The 15,876-nt window shown below is 43.0% G+C and overlaps 1 protein-coding gene across 1 annotated transcript in view; it reads right to left on the bottom strand.

Moving 5' to 3' along the window:
• Positions 1-2,797: 2,797 nt before the first annotated feature.
• Positions 2,798-15,876, bottom strand: part of emc2 (ER membrane protein complex subunit 2) — a 30,095-nt gene continuing 17,016 nt past the window's right edge. Inside the window, exons 6-11 of the mRNA XM_072679861.1 lie at positions 15,130-15,215; positions 14,911-14,970; positions 11,275-11,356; positions 10,883-10,993; positions 8,450-8,554; positions 2,798-3,429 (exon numbers count right to left, since the gene is read on the bottom strand). Coding sequence (XP_072535962.1) covers positions 3,343-3,429; positions 8,450-8,554; positions 10,883-10,993; positions 11,275-11,356; positions 14,911-14,970; positions 15,130-15,215 — 531 coding nt within the window. The 3' untranslated portion in view covers positions 2,798-3,342. The remainder of the gene's footprint in view (positions 3,430-8,449; positions 8,555-10,882; positions 10,994-11,274; positions 11,357-14,910; positions 14,971-15,129; positions 15,216-15,876) is intronic.

The following is a 15,876-nucleotide window of genomic DNA, read 5'->3' on the forward strand; positions in this document are numbered from 1 at the left end:
TTTTGGCTCCATACAAATTCTGATACAGCTTCCATACTTCCAGATAAACAGGTTGTCTGTACCTTTCACTCATGATCAATAATAAATTCTCTTAGTTAGTTTAAAGATTATTGAACCGAATTTCTAATTTTGTGTCAAAACAAGAGTGCAAGTCTTTAGCAAAACAAATTCTCCATTCAGAAACACACCACTGGTTTTATCCCAGTTCTCCCTTTGCCTCTCTTTCCACTGATATATCACTTGCAATGTCTGTTACACACACACTGGAACATTACATACATTACTCATCCTCAGAGTTGTATGGGTAGACATACAGTACGAAGCAAAAATAAGTATGGCGAAAACAACTCTTCCCTGTGGGAGCTCTAATGGAACTTCCTTTCATGTATTATCATTTCCAGTTGTTTTCAAGTCTGTGTCCAAGTTAGTAGCTACAGAAACAGAGCTAGGCTCAGTAAATACTTTAGAAGCCTTGTATCATCAACAAGACAAGCCTCACAGTGGACTTGCTGGTGTTCAACAAGAGCTTCTGTCGTACTTTGCTTTACAAGAGTGGCTTATTGGTTTTTACACAGTGCTTGAAGCACTTTTTTCATTTATACAAATGTCTTTTTTTGGAGTTTTGAAATAAAAAAAACAAAAAAACAAATCTGATTGGATCATTTTCCCCCACTTCTATGGCTTCTACGCAATAGACACAATGCTAGTTTAATAGGAAAAATTAAGGAAGACCAGGGGCTAGTTTATCCACACACTTTTTAAGGCCTCCAGAATGTCATCTGGACTGATCCTGCTTGAGAAGCCGATTGGTCCAATTCTTCACAATTCTTTTACGTGCACTTGAAAAGAATAAGGGAAAATTATGTGGGTAGTGAATCCAGTCCAAGATTCTGCAACTAAATTGGTTAAGGCTCAGCCACATCCTCCTTATCAACATTAATATGTTGCACTGCCCCTTTGGCTGCAGACAGTCTGAGTTTTCTGTTACTGTAACCCTACCTTTTTCTGGAATTTTCTTTTCCAAGGTTTGAACTGTATAGCAATGTCTGTTGGGTTTGTTTTGCTTTTTTTTTTTTGAGTCAGGAAAATACTAGACTGTGCAAAATGTATTTCAACACAGAGCCAGATATTTTCACCAAAACATATTATTGAACTAAATATAATTGTTTTTCATGCAGTAACTTCAGGGAAATTTCCCTTCTATGGTTTCTTGCTGTAATATAACTATTATACAGTTTTATGACAGGTACGCCAATCTTAATTTACCTGAAAATGCTTTCATTTTCATGCGAACGACAAACTACTTCAAATCCACTTCTGTGTCCTAAATTAAAGTTAATCTGTGGCTAGAAAACTGTTCAAGGTAAATAAACCTGTGGTTTCCCATTCACTCTTCATTAGGCATGACATAGCATGTAATTTATTCAAGTCTGATACTTCTCGGAAAACTGAAATTGCAGAGGTGGAGGCGGGGGTGAGTGGGGGGGATTCACCCTCCCGGCAGTGGACTACAGATGGCACTATTGCGTTTACTTGGGGCAGCTAGGGGTGTCTTGAATTTATCATTCACACATCAAAGTGATTGACATGTTCTTTTACAAACCACTTACAAGCATTTAATGACCTTTACAAGAGAGGCCATTCCCTTCTTCACTGCCCAGTTGCCTGGGAGAGGAAGTCCACATGTAAATGATATTCCCTCTCAAATCAAACATCCTTGATGGCTCTTCAAAAGGCACACTCGAGTTCAGCGGTTCCCGTAAAAACAACCGCTCTGTCAGTCTCCCATCAAAGGTCCCTGGGCTTTCATTGGCTCCGCTGGTTTTGGAATGCAGAATTAAACGCAGACACATCCACTGAGCAAAGTATTAAAACTGACGAGTATATGGGTTTCCACCGCTTGTGCTTCGAGCCCTCAACCCCTTTACAACAACTCTGGCTCGCTCCACGACAAAAAATGAGAGGCCATAAAGTCAGCGCTCAACTTTTCCACCGGCCTGCATGTGAAATTATGAGACAATTGCTACGACTTAAACAAAAGAGATGGAAGTAGCAGCTGACCCGGCACGGGTGAGTGAGAAAATGAGTGGCTCGTTTAGGTCCGAAGCAATTCAACAATTACAAACCGAAGCAGGGCGGCAGGAACAGCAAAGCTCCTTTTCACAGCATCTCTCCCACTCTCACTCCCTCTGGAGAAAAGGAAAGATCTTCCAGGTTTGTGTATTGGATGGGCCTTTGGTTTAATTACTGGCAGCGCTCTGCTGAGCTCTCTTGATGGCGTTTCTGTAATTGAGAAGCAGCAGTTCCAGTTGGATGGCCAGTCTGGAAGGCTGGCTGCGCATGGGCCCGGCCTTGTTTTAATGAGAGTTTGTGAGCCTCTTAAGTGTTCCAGCAGACCCTTTCACACTGCCTTCGAGCTAGAGCACAACTGCAGCCCTTCTGCCTCTCCAGAAAGAGTCAGCCGAGGGTGAATTATATGAGCATGGCAGTGGCGATTATTATTCTCTTTATTACCATTATCATCGAGCAGACACACTCAGAGTGGTGCGAGGGTGGTCTGATATGAAGAGCTTGGTTGGAGCAGTGAGCGCTGGGCTCAGACTTCCTAACCGCTGTGCTCCTCATTGTGTGGAAAGGAGACGATCTGCCATACATGGGGAGCAGCTGGTCAATTGAAAATGACTTGCCAAACATCTCTTAAAAAAGAAAAGCAAGAAGGGTATGTGTGTGTGCGTTGTTGAACGCTTCATGGAACCGATTACTGGGGAAATGTGGACACACTAAAGACCCAAGCATGTTGGTCAAACAGTGAAATTGTTTAATTAGACAAACTTCTGACCATAACGGACGCATATTGGTCGGATTTAAAAATGACATCGGACACACAGAGCATAGTCTCAGTCTAAGCCACATCTGCCCCACCTATAAATATCATTTACAGTCTATTCACATTAGCATCCTTGATCCTAAATTAGTCATCTATTCCTGCTGCCAAAAACCCTAGTACTCCTCATGTATGTACTTTCAAACCAAACACACCTCTGAGTGTAGTTTCTTATTTACTGACCAGTCAGCCCCTGTTACATGAATTCAGAAGTGCCGAATCTGGAAAAACAGTATGTGGATTGACCAGGGGTCCTTGAGGGGCTGCACTGTTAGACTAGAAAGGCCTAAAAGAAAAGAAAAAAAAAAAACACGAAACAAAACTGAGGAGATAGGACTAAGAGAGTGTGGCGGGGGCGGTCAGGGTGGTCCGCTCTGTGGGTGGTGGTCTGCTGCAGTGTGCAGGGAGAGCTGCCATGCTGTTGTGGTGACGGAGGCTAAAGAGGAGAGAGTTGAGGCTTAGGACATGGTGATCTGCATGGACTCCAACATCTCCTCTACCGCCTTCATCGAGCATTTGTTCTCCTTCTTCCCACGGCCGGCGAGCTGCAAGACAGAGAAGAGGGGTGCGAGGGGGAGGGGTGGAGATACAGAATAAAAAGGGGTTGAGGCAAGGACATTGCCTAATTCATAATGGTTCTCTACAGATCATGGTTTAACACAAACCTTGTGGTTCATTTGATTCAACAGGAAAGGGAGATCACCTTACAAATAGATTATGTTAAATGACAAGTATTTAAAAACATTCCATATTTCACTGCATAAACTGGATTCAAGCTCGAAGGATGAAAAATGTGTAATGAATGCAGTTAAACCCGGGCCATAAACTGGCAGTTAAGCAGTGGAACAGTTCCTCAGGTTGAACGCCAGCTCTCTGACCCCTGTGGATCCTTGTTCTGTCATGGCCTAATTGAGTCGCTGTCTTAGGAGCTCGTCCCTTCTCTCTTCTCTTGCCCCGTGCAGCAAACGGCATGCAGAAAGAGCACGTCTTAATGAGTCATACGCTCATTAGCTTACGGTCGCTTGCCCGAACACGCCACTCTTCTCTCTCCTTCTCACACACACCAACTTTCTCCATCCGGTCTGACTCATCTCAAGGACCCCTAAGCGCTCCTCTGCTCTATTAAAAGAGGGCAAAAATGGTCATTTATGCCCCGCCACAACTCTTCATATTCCTCCACCCACTGGGACTGCAGACAGATACGAAAAAGGACAAGGGTCCTGCACTCCATTTCTCCTCATTAGCCCTGTCTGAAAACCCAAAATTATTCCACAACTGCCAGCCCCATACAGAGAGACCCAAGGACACACGCTCAACGCTTAGCTCAGCGGTCTTTGCAGTCTAGCTGTTTATGTGTGTGTGTGTGTGTCTGGGCTAACAGCTGTGGGTGCACTGGCACTGGCCGCAGAGAGGAGCATACAGTCAGAGTGAACTCACTGGGTAAACAGCGAGAGAAGCAGACGGAGCATAGCCAAGCACACTGCAGTGCTGTTTCTGGACTGCGGAGCGCGTTTCTCTGTGTCCTCACTGATAACTCATTAGCCCCAGAGGAATAGTACTCCTCCCCGCTTCCCCTTAGCGCACAAACACATCATGAAAAATGGTACTGTCTTACTGGGAAACCTTACTGGATAAATAGGACTGATGTGCGATGCGAACGCCAGGAGAACACATTTCAGTATTAGGCTCTCAAGCTCTCCAGTATTGCTTCAAAGCAAACCGTTTTTTCCATTTCAAATATCTAAACATGCCAAGCATGAACTACACCACACATGGTGAAATTTGAATGTTCCATAACACATATGTAGGGGAACCACAAACACTTATATTCTTATTCATGTCTACAATTGTCAGCTCCAAATAATTCCTCATTGGGACATAAGAATGCATTAAGTTAACTACAGAACTACAGGGAATATGGGCACACAAGCATCTGATATTGTGTCTCAGTAAATAGTGTCTCTCAATAAAGTTAAACAAATGTGCATTAAAAGGGCAGTGCCTAAAGTGCCTATGTGACATCAATGTTTTATCTGTGTGGCAAATGGCAAAAAACACACAGATTGACATTTTCAATTCTCATTTGGGGACTAGACCATGTTTTCACTAGCAATGATTATAACCTAAAGTAGCTAGATGGATTTCTTTTTTTTTTTTTGAAGGCGTGTCCACAAACATTTGGACACTGTATTTCCAGCCAGAGTGAATAACTACTTATTGATGAGCTTTCCTAATGCAATCGTCTTGCACACAAAGTTTTTCTTTTCGCGTGTTTTGTCAGTGTTTCCGTAGTTATTATGTTTAAATTGGTCCTGGCCCGAAGCCGGCGGGGTAACTGCAGCATGACTCATTCACGACATTTAGAAATAGGGGGGTTTAGTGTGAGCCCAATTGCGTCTCTCAACATGCATATCTTTGGGGCATGTCCCATCACTTCTCTGGGAGAAGGCGGCTGCGGCGTTGTGCTCCCCTTTCTCTTAAGAAGGCGTCGTCTACATGACTTTTGTAACGTCAAGAGGATAACACTCGGAGAGTCCCTTGCAAAAAGCTGTGTTGTATAGTAAGAAGAATAAGTATTGAAGAAGTATTGCTTCTGATATTCAAAATACTTCAAGTACTAATTAGTAGGTATAGTAGAGGTCATTTGAACTCATCTCAGTAGTCATAAACAGAACTGGTACTAGGTACTGGAATAAGCCAGGTGTATTCTGAAATACAAAGTAGTAAATTGTGTTTTTTAATAAATAATAATAAAAATAATAAAAAACATAATAAAGTATGTTTTTGAAATCAGAAAATATGTAGATCAACTGGTAGTATATTAAAGCACACATAGCAAAAATTCAAAGTTAAATCCTTAAAAACTGAATATAGATGATCAGATGTAGTTCACTGGTTGGTGGCATGCAGCAAATAAATAGAAATTGGCTTAAAAAATGAGCAAGAAAAAGCCATATTTCAGTATACAGTTTCCTGTAGAGGATTTGTATTTCATCATTATGAAAACTTGTAATCTTACTGCAGTGTCTTTTGCATACCACCATACTATAGACCAAAAAAGCTACACTAAACTACATTAATGAAACTGCATTAATTCCATATGACCCAAGCAAAAATGGTAAAGGGGATTCCAGTGCAGTGCAACACACACAGGCAATACTGCCCCTTAAAAGCAAGCAGCAAATTTTCTTTCAGTGAGAGAAGAGGCATGACGTCCTCTGAGGCATTAGTCAGAAGAATTTCTAATAACCTTTTATTGAGTGTAGTAACTGTGACAAGTATGTGACCTTGACGAAAGCGGGTAACTCACTGACCTGTCTCTCCTGTCAAATGAAGGCATGCTAAGTACCAGGTCGGCAGCCCCGTAAAAACGAACTCCTGCCACCAGCCCACCTTAAACACCTCCATCATTCAACCATCCATTGCTTAATGGTAAGAAGTGATTCAGCTCGCTTCTTTTTCAAAGAGCACTGAGGACATCAAAGCATAACAGAGAACCCTGTGGTCTAGAGCTCTTCAAAGCACACAAGGGAGAACTCACCTCTCATGCTGCAAAACGACATAGCAAATACACCTGAGGTGCTTTAAACTGCAAAGTGCAGGCAACATGTGCTGCAAGCTGCTCCTTTTGAAGTTGAGTGATACTCTAATGCATATTTCACACTGTGACCATCCAATACGACTTATTAGAGGCTGAAGTAAATGTCTACTGCTCTTCTGACATTAGCATCCACTTATTTCCAACATCCACTGATTTCCTTTACCTAACAACCTTAGCATCTGATGCAGGTTACCTTTTTATATTGCTCTGCCTAAAAACACAACTACATTCCCCAGATCTTTTGTTTTATTAGGAGAAGTTTGTTCTGGATAGAAGCAAGAGCAATGTCCACAAGTATCGTCATCCTAAAACCCTAAATGTTCTTTTCTTTAGAGAAGGCACCTTCTAAGAATCTAAGGTTTCCCAGCAGATTCAAGAAGAAATGTCCCAACTGACAATGCACTGATACAGAGAGCAAGAAAAAAATTAGCAAGCAAGACTGATATCTGTTATGATTCGTGTGGAAATTCTATCTGCCGCTTGTTGAAATTGTAACATGTACCCAGGTCAGGAGGAGATCCTGGAATTGATACAGTACCTTGGAGTGCTGGAAAACAGGTTACACTAATTGGCAAAGAAAAAAGCCTTGTAAAACTATACCAAACCCAATGCTCATCATCATCCACTTAAAGGTAAGTAGTTGTGATGGCATATCTAGTTCCTCTTTTAAAAGAGTGTATAGGCTGTATCCCTCTCCTAAGGGAAAAGTGAAAGCGGCGTAGTTTTCACCCAAAGAGAAGCTGAGACTTCTGTCAACTGCATAAATAAAGGGTTTCTACTCCAGGAGGTGTGACAGTAGTTCTCCAACCACACATAGGAACCTCACTGTTGGTGTGTGTGGGCCGAATTAGAGCTTGCCACATTTGCTGAGTAAGGACCCCTTTATTACATATTTCACTGTCAATGCTTAAATAAGCAATGTATATTGCCCTGATGGCAGTTAAGATTTCTCTTAAATGTACATTTATGCTCTGTGTGTCATGGTAACAGCATAAACCATTTTAGTGATACCATCTGAGCAGCACTTCAGTTTTTCCCCTCTCTTGGTCTCCCCACTTTTCCTGCGCTATTTAACCCTTTTCTTTGCCACTATGCAGCTATGGTGTGAGCGCTGCATATTTTCCCCCCTCTCTAGGCCCTGACGCCCATATTTGGCACAGGCTGGTATGATTCATGCGGAGGGGAATCGATAGCAGTGCTTTAACATGTAAACATAGAAAACAGCTGTGTAACACAACGCTGGGCCCTGTGGGCTTAAGTCAACACATTAGCTGAGCCGGGCCTGGGCAAGCGTGCTGCGAGCGGATCCAGCTTGTAGGCAGAGCACGCGCCTGCTCGCCTGTCTCCTTCCTCCGCTTCCTCTGTCTTTCTGAGCGAATCGCCATGTTATTGAATGTTTGAAAATTATGTTGGTTTTCTATATTTATAAAAAAACAATGTGTGGTTTCAAATAGTTTCAAGAATGAATCGGTTTAAGAAGGAATTGTTCTAAATTGATGCCACAGCTATCATGTCACAGGCCAAGAGAGCATAAGTGGACCCATTGTTTCTGATGCACCCTCTGCCCCCAACATTAAGCACAATTTAAGCCAGCACTGGTATAACACTGGTGTACCTAATGTAACAGATAGCAGGTATGGTGTGGGAAGCTGGCAGAGAATATGAGGAGTATGTGTTTCTCAGAGGAAGCATGTGCTGGTCCTCGCCCTCCCAAATAGGTAAGATTGTGTGATGCAATTTAGCTAATAAGCGGACTAGGAAATGAAGATGACTAAATTGTAGAGAATACTGAAGAAATAAATATAAAACAAAATTAAGGTGCCTGCCCAGCCTAATGCTGTGGCTCTGTGATTTACTTTTGACAAATTGTATAGGCTTAGCAACGCTAAAGCAGCATCAGTGGACATTTTTAGTCAAGTTCACAGTACTGGTATATACAGTATACAGAGCTTCCTGGTACTCACCTGGTATGCTCTGTTGATTTGAGAGGCAGCCCAGGCAGCATACTTCACATTGTCCTTCTTTACCTTTGCACTGACCTTAGGGCTGCCAGCTATGTGACTTGCTGACTGTGAGATGTAAAAACAGAAAAGAAGGTGAATGTAAATGAGAGCAAGGCTCCATTTTGGGCACAGACACGCAGCTTTCATAAGACAATTTGGCAAAATTGTATGTGATATATCCATGTCTGCAAAACAACAGACTGCAAGTAGAATATGGAATTTCATTAGGAGCAAAGAGATTCTGGGGGTTTAAAGTAGTGTAATGTCCACTAGGTCTAAGGCAGATGGGCAGCCTGATAGATGAATGGGTGGAAGGTCTGCTGGATGGATGGAAGATCTGATGGATGGAAGGAAGATCTGATGGATGAGGAGTAATTAAAAAAGACGCCTGACTCTCAAAACCTCCACAAGCCACGGAGATAAACGAGTTCCTCATCATGGAAGGATGGTGAAGTTGAGATGGCACTACACAGTAGTCTTTAGAGGGAGGAAAAAGTGAGCTTCCTTACTGGCTGGGTAAAAAGCCCTGGTGCTGCATGGTGTTTAACACAGCCTAATTTCTCCAACAGCAGAGATAAACGGTGCTGACAAGGGCACGAGTGTCTGGGAAGCGGCGTGTGGCTAGTGCGGTGCGATGTGAATCATGTGCTCCATGCTGCCCAAAGCTCTCCCCTCCACAACCACAAAGCCCATGTCTATCCCATGTTACTGCCATCAGCCCCACGCAGCAAAGCCCAGAGGAGCCTACTGGGCAGCACTTAAAAGCCTTCTCCATGGACGTGCTGAAATTTTAACTACACACTAATCAACCTCTTCTTTTAGTTCTGCCGCAAACCTTGTTGGTTTCTGGTGCTTAGTAGGAATTTATTCTGTGATATCAGCTTTAAACGTGATTCCCAAGACACAATTTAAATTCAAGATAATTCTCAGAAAAAGCCTACTTAATGATTCGGCTTTCTCACAGTGGGTCAGTTACTCATCAGGGTCAAAGGGCTACATCAAAGTACCATTCTGCATACTAGGACATGAGTGGCGGAATAAGTATGATATAGGGTATCATATAGAAAATTCTATATATCATAGAAAAAAATCATTACATTTTCTGATTAAGAAAATTTAGATAATTTAGTAAAGTCGGCGTCTGCTAAGGATTCTGCTTATGTGGAAAACAAATACATCAGCAAATGTTATTTTAAATATCGGAATAATTCTAAACTGTAAGATGCCAATATATATTTTTAAAGAAATTATCAGCAGATAATGATATGAACCCACTATAAACAAGCATTTTGCCATTTTTGGACAGTACTTCACATCCCCTGCAAACAACACAGTAAAAACAAACCGCATATAAAATAAACCCGCATTTAACAGCAGACTGATACAGCTGTGCAGTGTCATGTGAGATCACTCCTCACTGCAATCAGGCTTTATAGTTTCCCTACCGTAATGACAGTAAAGTGCTGAATTGCACAGTACTGTGTAAACAGTATCTTGACATGTGCTATGCTGTATTCTACTGTTGCAACACTTTCATTATATACTGTACATTTAGAATTTATTGCAGCTAGTCTACGGTCACTCTCCAATTCTCTATGATCAATTATCTATGAGCTTAACAAAACCTGATGCAATTACAATCATACCGTCATGCCCATACTCCAGACAGGCGAAACAGCCACTGTATAGAAGCCAAAAGGAAGTGCAGAGAACACAGCGGATTCAGAGTTCCTGCAGGAGGCAAGAAACGTCTGTTCCTGCTCCTGCTCCTGCCATGCCTGTGACACATGCTAATAGCACATCAAAGCAGTCGGATTGCCTGGGCCTGTGTTTGAACTACTGAAACATGCGTGTGCGTACGCGTGTGTGTACGAGAACAGAGCGTGTCTGTGTGCGGCTCCCAGCGCACCCACTGCCTTCCTTCTGCTCCCAGCTGGCTGTTTGTGTTCCTATGTCAGGAGTCACTTACAAATGATGCATTGGTGTTAATGGACAACTTCCTGTTTAAATAAATACGCAGATGAAAGGCTTATTCAGTGTAAGATACGACCCAAAGCTCGGCGGCTGGTCCACGTGGGATGAAGCAGCGGCCAGTCGTCTTCCATTCTTTTATTGCTGGCAGCTTATTTATCTTCACCATAAACATAAAATTGCCCCGCAAAGGGCCGGCGGGTTACATTTCAGGAAAAATATGGGCTGGGGCTCTTCCGAGGTAGATGGCAGTAACAAGCAATGAGTCAGCAGTGGCCAGAACTGTCTGAGAACTTGTACTCCTCTAAACCCCTTGGAGAATCTCCATGTATCCAGCAGAAACAGGAGCAACAAGAAAAAAAGGCAGAGGGGGGCAAGAGAAGGTGTTTGTTGCCTGTATCTTTGGCGCAAGTAGTGACTCACCATGTATAGGCCAAACAAAGCCCTCATGTTTCTGTTGTTCAGCTTCAGTGCCTGTGCAAAATACTTCCTAGCAAGCTCCATGTTATCCAGGCCCCCTTGGGTGTACTTCACCTGAGGAGACAAAGGCACTGTAAACACAACACTGAACATCAGACAAGCTTGATATTTTGAGAGCATAATCACAGCTGGAGTGAACTGTTGCATCTCTACGAACAAAAGAATGTGACTACAGAAAGACTACATGTGTGACTGAAGAACTTTTCAAAGGTCTGAAGAACTTTCAGTTGGTGTAAAAGTTCTTTACACACATCTCTTATGCCATCGCTCAAAGAACCCTTTGTAGCACATTTATTTTTAAAGTTCAGGAGGAAATGTGCTGTCAGATACAATACCTCTCCATACTGCTCACAGTACAGGTGATTGTGTGGGTTGGTCATCATCAGCTCCTCCAAGCAGAAAGCTGCTTTTGCATAACTAAATGGGCAGAAAAGAGAAACAGAACGTGTCAAAATAAACATAGCCGCATAAACACACCTGGGAAAAATCGGCAAAGAGCTCTACTTCTGCATATTGGTGGCTAAGTGCAGCGTAGTGGCTGGTAGTGTAAAGTAAATCTTGGTCTTGCTGACAGCAAGAAAACGGGCCGCCTAAGGTTTTCCTTTTATCAGCCTTTATAAGGGCTGATGGAAATGTGTGTGTGAACATCCATATGGTAAAATGATGGATGTAGCTTTGCATCAGCAGCGGCAATTCTGGCTACCCCCGCCTCCTCATCTCTTACGTTCTTGGAAGCTGATGATGAGAAAGAGGAGAGAGTGTGAGATCTCCACCACATTTCTAGACACGTAGCATCAATCTGTCTGCCTTTTCCCCCCCAAGCTTAATATGCAGTTATAAAGGCTGTCTTGAGGTCATTGTCGAGCAGCGGCGCGCTGTGTCACTCTCAGATGAGATCACTTCTCTCCGCGGGCTGCTGAGCTGTGGACCTCAGTCTAATCTGCAACCACTTCATGTCTCGCAGACGCTTTTCCCTTCATGGGCTCAATCAGGGAGGACGACACACTCGACCTCGCTCACACACATACACATACACACACACACTCGCTGATACGCACAGACTTTCCAACAGCTCCCTCCCACCAAATAATCAAACAATTTTACAAAGTAATGCTCCACAAGTACTATTATGACAAAGCCGCAACACACAAAAATGGCCAGTGTGTGTCCAAAGCCTGCAGCAGAGTTTAAGGGGCTGATTACCGCCTCCAGGGCCCCAAGAGTCCCCAAACCACACAGCATTTTCAGCTACTGTTGAAGAGGTCTCCATCTCACATCTTCAGCTTCGTTTGCACATCAAGCACTTTACTGTACGTGCTTGTGCACAAATTAATTTATTAAAACATGTCAAATTCAAGTGCTGGACAGCCTCCAAATTGGTTGTGGACGCTAATCTAAAGCAATCTTAATGCTGGCGAGCGGAGGGGGGAAAAGTGCTCTGACGCAAACAAGGTTCCTTTGGCGGGAACACCGCACTGGCATTACTCCCTCTCACGAGATGAAGAACCTATCAGAACATGTAGAGTATGTTTAAGAGACTTCAAAGATTGGGGGGGTGGGCAGACAGTGAAGAAGTGGGGAGGGAGAGAAAGAGTGAGCAAAGAGGAGGGGAACGGGCCATTCGGAAGGTTGCAGGCTGCTTGCAATTACCACTTCCTTTCTATAAAGACTTTCAGATGTGCTCCTGCCATGGCCAGGCTGCAACAGAGCAGGGAGAGGGAGGGAGGCACAGAAGAGGGGGGGAGGGATGGTGATGGAGGGCAGGAATCAGCCCACACTACTATGGAGCCCAGTATACCCCCACCTGATCTAACACTGATTTAAAATATACACTACAAGCTTTCAGCCTTCATTTACACAAACAGGTTTTCAACACTGTGAGCAGCTTTTTGAGACACAGGGCCAGCAGGCCAGCCACTGACGGTCTTCTAATTCTGGAGGGCGATTGATACTTTCTCTGATCCTCTACTCCAGTCCTCGATGTTTCATATTACTGGAATTTGTTCACCACTGTTGGCGTAGTGTGTGGTTTGCTTGGTAATTAGTATTATTTTCTTATTTGTGCAGGCTCAGCAACTGAACGAAAGACGATCTTCAGTCAGATCATCTCTGATGCATTAGCCTACAGTCTTGGGAGGTGGATTTTATATATATATATATATATATATATATATATATATATATATATATATATACACATACATACACACACACTATAAACATAATATGTATTAGTGGTGGTACATTTTTAAAGCAGGTGGAAAACTGAGTTTGAGAACTATGATTTCTGTGGATTCCAGAGGGAAACTAAGGAAAATAAGCATTGGTGTGCGTGCTCTCTGCGAGAAAATAAACAAATAAATAAATACAGACAAACCACATCTCACGTCATGTGCACCGTGAGCCGAACTGTGGCCTGCCGAATTTCAGAAAACGGTTTAATCATGTACTCACACACACACACACATACTCAAGAACAGGTTTTTAAAAATAATTGTTAACTAAAACGTATATTAAATTGGACAAAGTTAAGATTTCATTATGCACTGAATACTTTCTTAAACAACTGTAATCAAGTTGTACCATGTCGAGGTCAGAGATTTACATGCCTAATCCACATGAACGATATCAACTTTCAGTCTACACCACTAACCAAAATTTCCTTCAGGCTACCACAGGAGGAGTGCTGAGGTACAGGTGGAAGCTGCCACTTCATATACATACGCTCACTTATCAAAGGTTGTCTCTTTAAGGAAGGCATGTGTGGAGCTGATTTCTAGAAAATAAATCTAGATCATGATTTATACATCTGCTATCAGGGAAAACTGCCCACAGAGGCTAAAAAAGGCTACATTCAGCCAGTAGGGTGGCAGTGTAGAGATATGGAGGGAGTTTATTTCTCTTCAGCTCTGCCCCACAGTATGGCTTGTTTTTACTGGCTGGGAGTGCAAGTGCCACCACCTTCTCCTGGGAATCTCTCTCCCTGCGCGCTCGCGCTCTCACAGCGTGGAAAAGAAAGGTGATAATACACAGCTTGCAGGAAGAGGAGGGGAAGGGAAAAAGGGAGTATGTGACCTAAAATAAAGCAAAGAAAGAAAAAGGAGGTGAAATAAAAGAGAGAAATTGACACGCCTGTAGATAGGGGGTTGTCAGAGTGAATGGTGTGATATTAGAAAAGTTGCACTAAGCAGGGCGATAATCCTCTCACCCCTGGATTTCCTCTGGCCACTACAGCAATAAAGCCCTCACACAAAAACATGAGCCAGCCAATATACAGCCCTCTCAGGGAGCTCCTGCATTCCTACAGCCAGCGCCCTCCAACCGGGGTGACCATCTCTCTCCCACACACACGCACACACACACAATAAGCCCCCCCAAAACAATTAAAGAGGGATGGAAAAGAAGTGACACAAACAAAATGATTTTCCTACAGTGTTTATGTCTGGCAGACACTAACCCCTGGCAACAGAGATATCAGTGAAGGGGGGGTCTTATCCTCAAGAGTATGAGAGGGGGCTTAAAGAGCAAATCCTATTAAAGCCCTACTCCATGTGACAAACAGATCCTGAGCTCAATACAGGCCACTGGCTGAGATTGGCATTTCTCTGGATTTCCCTGGGGCTGTCCCACAACCCTTCATGAGCCAGCACTCATCCACTGAAGATGGCCTGAGAGGCAGTGTGAAATGGACCACCTTTAAGCCGTACACATGACCAATCAGAATGGAGAGAATGTTGAAAGTTACCTTAAAGCAGCTATGGATGAATTAACAAGAATAATTCTGCTCTTTAAGGAGAGAAAGGGCAAATTTGGTTAAATTCCAGAAATTCCATGAAGCCAGCTACAGCTAAAAAGGCTTTAAGGACTAATGTGGAAACACTTTCAGCGTGACCTATGAAACCGGCCTCTCAATGATAGTACCACAACTGTCAAAGAACAATGACTATAGAAATAAGATCAATTGTCATTACTCGTGTTCGTTGATGTAGAGGTCTGACAGCTCATGCCACGCTTCCTGGTCTCCCACAAACCTGCAAGACAAAGTGGCAGTTAGGTCCCTCCACAGACAAAAGAGGGGTCAAGGAAGGGCTTAGGGGGCGGCTCAATCAAATGCAAAGCCCCTTTTAATTAAAAAGTGGAGGGGAAGGGGAGGAGAAAATGGGGCCCAAATCCTCTTGTAAAACACTCACTGCTCCAGATATTCATTGAGCTCGCGGATGGCCTCGCTGCTCTTGCCCTGCGCTCGCAGAATGGAGATCTTGCGCTTCCTCGCCGCCTGTGGATCGACATCAACAAAGGATTAGACTGCTGAAGCCTTAAGTGTTTGGTTGAGAGAGAAAAGGGAAAAGAAAGAGAAAGGATGTGTAAGTGATCAGGGTACTAAAAAACCTGCTGGACTCCAGACTTTCTCTGCTATCAAATACACACCTAATTCCTCAATCTTCTTATCAAAGCATGGAAATCCAGGATTAATTTCTCTGTATTCATATCTAAACCATATATGGATATATCTCAACAAAGAAAAAAAAAAAAAACACTGATCTACAATATGTCTTACTTTGAGACACTTGACATCATGAGTAGTAGCATACACCAGATCTTTCTATACCAATACTAAGTTTAATCACAACTAACATGGCTAACAACACACTGCACAAGGAGGACACTGAAAAGACAGCAACACTACTACTACACTACTAAGAATAATTAGTTAAGTTATGCTGTGCTATGCTACGTGGCTCATCGGGGTGGCATAAATCAGCTGATTAGTTCTTTAACCCTTTAAAAGGGATTTTTTCACATTCATTTCACACAACAGGATTCTTTAGGATAAGTGGTCCTTCCACTGCATTGCCTAAAGAACTATTTATTGCATCCTTACTTTTAAGAGGGCAGTCTTAGACTAGTATGTAGCACAAATGGAGAATCAATAATGG

Source organism: Salminus brasiliensis, chromosome 5 (genome assembly GCF_030463535.1).
Source record: "Salminus brasiliensis chromosome 5, fSalBra1.hap2, whole genome shotgun sequence".
Classification (NCBI taxonomy): domain Eukaryota; kingdom Metazoa; phylum Chordata; class Actinopteri; order Characiformes; family Bryconidae; genus Salminus; species Salminus brasiliensis.